The sequence below is a fragment of the Gavialis gangeticus genome, unplaced genomic scaffold (assembly GCF_001723915.1).
Source record: "Gavialis gangeticus isolate Ggan-Ray unplaced genomic scaffold, GavGan_comp1, whole genome shotgun sequence".
Lineage (NCBI taxonomy): Eukaryota > Metazoa > Chordata > Crocodylia > Gavialidae > Gavialis > Gavialis gangeticus.
This window is the reverse complement of record NW_017729029.1, coordinates 335,852-338,024: the sequence shown is the minus strand read 5'-3', so window position 1 is coordinate 338,024 and position 2,173 is coordinate 335,852. Positions and strand designations below refer to the sequence as shown.

At 57.8% G+C, this 2,173-nt stretch overlaps 1 protein-coding gene across 1 annotated transcript in view; it reads left to right on the top strand.

Moving 5' to 3' along the window:
- Nucleotides 1-2,001: 2,001 nt before the first annotated feature.
- LAS1L (LAS1 like, ribosome biogenesis factor) overlaps nucleotides 2,002-2,173 on the top strand; it is a 70,251-nt gene continuing 70,079 nt past the window's right edge. Inside the window, exon 1 of the mRNA XM_019521081.1 lies at nucleotides 2,002-2,154. Coding sequence (XP_019376626.1) covers nucleotides 2,027-2,154 — 128 coding nt within the window. The 5' untranslated portion in view covers nucleotides 2,002-2,026. The remainder of the gene's footprint in view (nucleotides 2,155-2,173) is intronic.

Sequence of the window (2,173 nt, the reverse complement as noted above, 5' to 3'; positions counted from 1 at the left end):
GGTCCCCTCAACAGCTTCTGCCTGCTTTTTAGCCTGCAATACTCCCCTCTGCAGCAAGGAGGCACAGCACTCTCTACATGCATCTGTGGTGGTGGCCTGCTCCAGGGTTGTTGACAGCAGTTCTGCAAGCATCTCCATTCTGTCTGGCTCTGGCATCTGGCTGTCCTTAGGGCTCCAGTAGCACACTGCGGTCTTGGGTTTAAATGAGGTCTGGAGGCTGCAGGTACTGGTCCTGAAAAAAGTAGCAGAGAAACAGGTTTTCATTGTGAGCCTCCAGGTTTTACAGATAAAATGATAAACTTTTCTACATCAGCTGTCTGGACTGTTGTCCCCCTTTAATTCTACCTTCTGGCTTCCAGAATGGATAGTTTATGCTTCTCCTTGCTTCCCATTATATGTCTTAATGAGATCCCACATTCCAGTAGCCCTTATGCTTTAACCTCCCTGGGACATGCCCTGGGAGGAGTGGATGAGGAAGCTGGAAGTGATGAGTGATTGCAGTGGGGTGGAGGGGAGTTGTTGTTGCCAAATTTCAAAGTGGGGAGGTTCTGGATGACATGTAGGGCACCCCAGAACCCAAAACCCTGTCCCAGGAGTGAGTGCCCTGCTCCTGCTAGCTGGCGAGAAAGTTGGCAAAAGTTTCTGAACAGCTTTTAGAATACAGCCAAGGGAGTAGAAGGGGTGTGCTCTCCCTGCCCCCACCCTCAATAGTAAAAAGGGCAAGAATCTCTGCTAATGGTCCACTATTGATTTATCAGTCACAAAATTCTCTCATGTCCAGCTATTGCGGCACAAGATGGGTGTCCAGAAGAGCTGGAAGTGGGGATGGGGGGCTGCCTCATACTCATGGCTGTCATTAGGGTGGGATGATGTTGGGCATATCCACCAACTACTGGGGTTGAATGGAGTCATCCCTACAAGGATCTGTGACAGCTCTTCATGAGTGGTGGTTATTTGCTGGGCACCAGAGATCCACCTGTCATCTTGTGTCCCCATATCCCACAGCTGGAGGATCTTTGTCTCGGCCCTGCACTGATGCCAATCCCACTGATGTCCACAAGCTGCAGAAATCTCATGAAATGCATCATGGTTGTGGGGCCTTGAGCAGAATGCCTAGGATCTCTCTTCTTGAGCACAAATGGAGAGCAAGTTGAGCACCTCTTCCCAGAACCATCTGACAGAGGAGGAGGATGCCAGATCGGCCATTGCTCTGAAGCAGGGGTTTTCAACTGGGGGTATGCATACCCCTCGGGGTCCTTCCGATGACCTCAGAGGGTACTTAGCAGTGGGTGCCTCTGCTGGCATGTCCGCCGCCAGCATGCTCACCGATCAGCTGTGGACAACCCTGCCCCCTGGTTGTTGACTGGCCGCTGGGGGACTCCTGCCTTCTCAACCAGCCGCTGGGGGTACAATGACCCCAAAAGGTTGAAAACCCCTGCTCTAGAGCCATTAAGGGTACCAGGGGGTGTCCCGACAGGCTTTTTGGCCCAGTTGCCCTAGGCAGCCACCTTTGCCACCTGTGTGGAACAGGCAGCTTCGGCCCCGGTCTCCTTGCGCACCCAGCACCGTGGGGCAGAACGTGACCAGAGCAAAACTGGGGCCGGAAACGCCACGCGGGCTGGGCACGGCCATCGCACGTGGTCTCCCGCGCCCCCCTGCTCCAACAGGGACGGCTGGTAACGCCTGCCGCAGCAGGGTGGCCGCTGCCCTCGATGCAGCGCTGAAGCGGACGGAAATGCCTGGCATTCAAAAAGCTGTCGGACTTGGCCCTAAGAACGCCCTGAACTTCGCTTGATTTTGGCACCGCTCCGGCTGCACCGCCCCCGGGAAGGGCAGGGCAGGGTAGGCAACGCCAGGACTCCAGTCAGTGAAGGCCGAGGGGCAGCTCCCCGGTTTCTGCACACATCCCCCAGCAGCCCGGCCCGCCACGCTCTTTATGACGCCATCAGCGGGCGCCCAATGGGCGAGGGACGGAAGTTCCATCCGGCCGGGGCGGGCTCCCATTGGCTGCGGCGCGCGGCGGGCCATGGCGGGGCGCAGCGTGGTGGCCTGGCGCGGCAAGGCCGAGTGGGACCAGGTGATGGTGGGGCTGTACGGCGGGGACGGCCGGCTGCAGCAGCACGCGCTGGACCGCGTGTCGGCCTGGAAGAGCAGGTGCGGGGCGGGGCGGGGC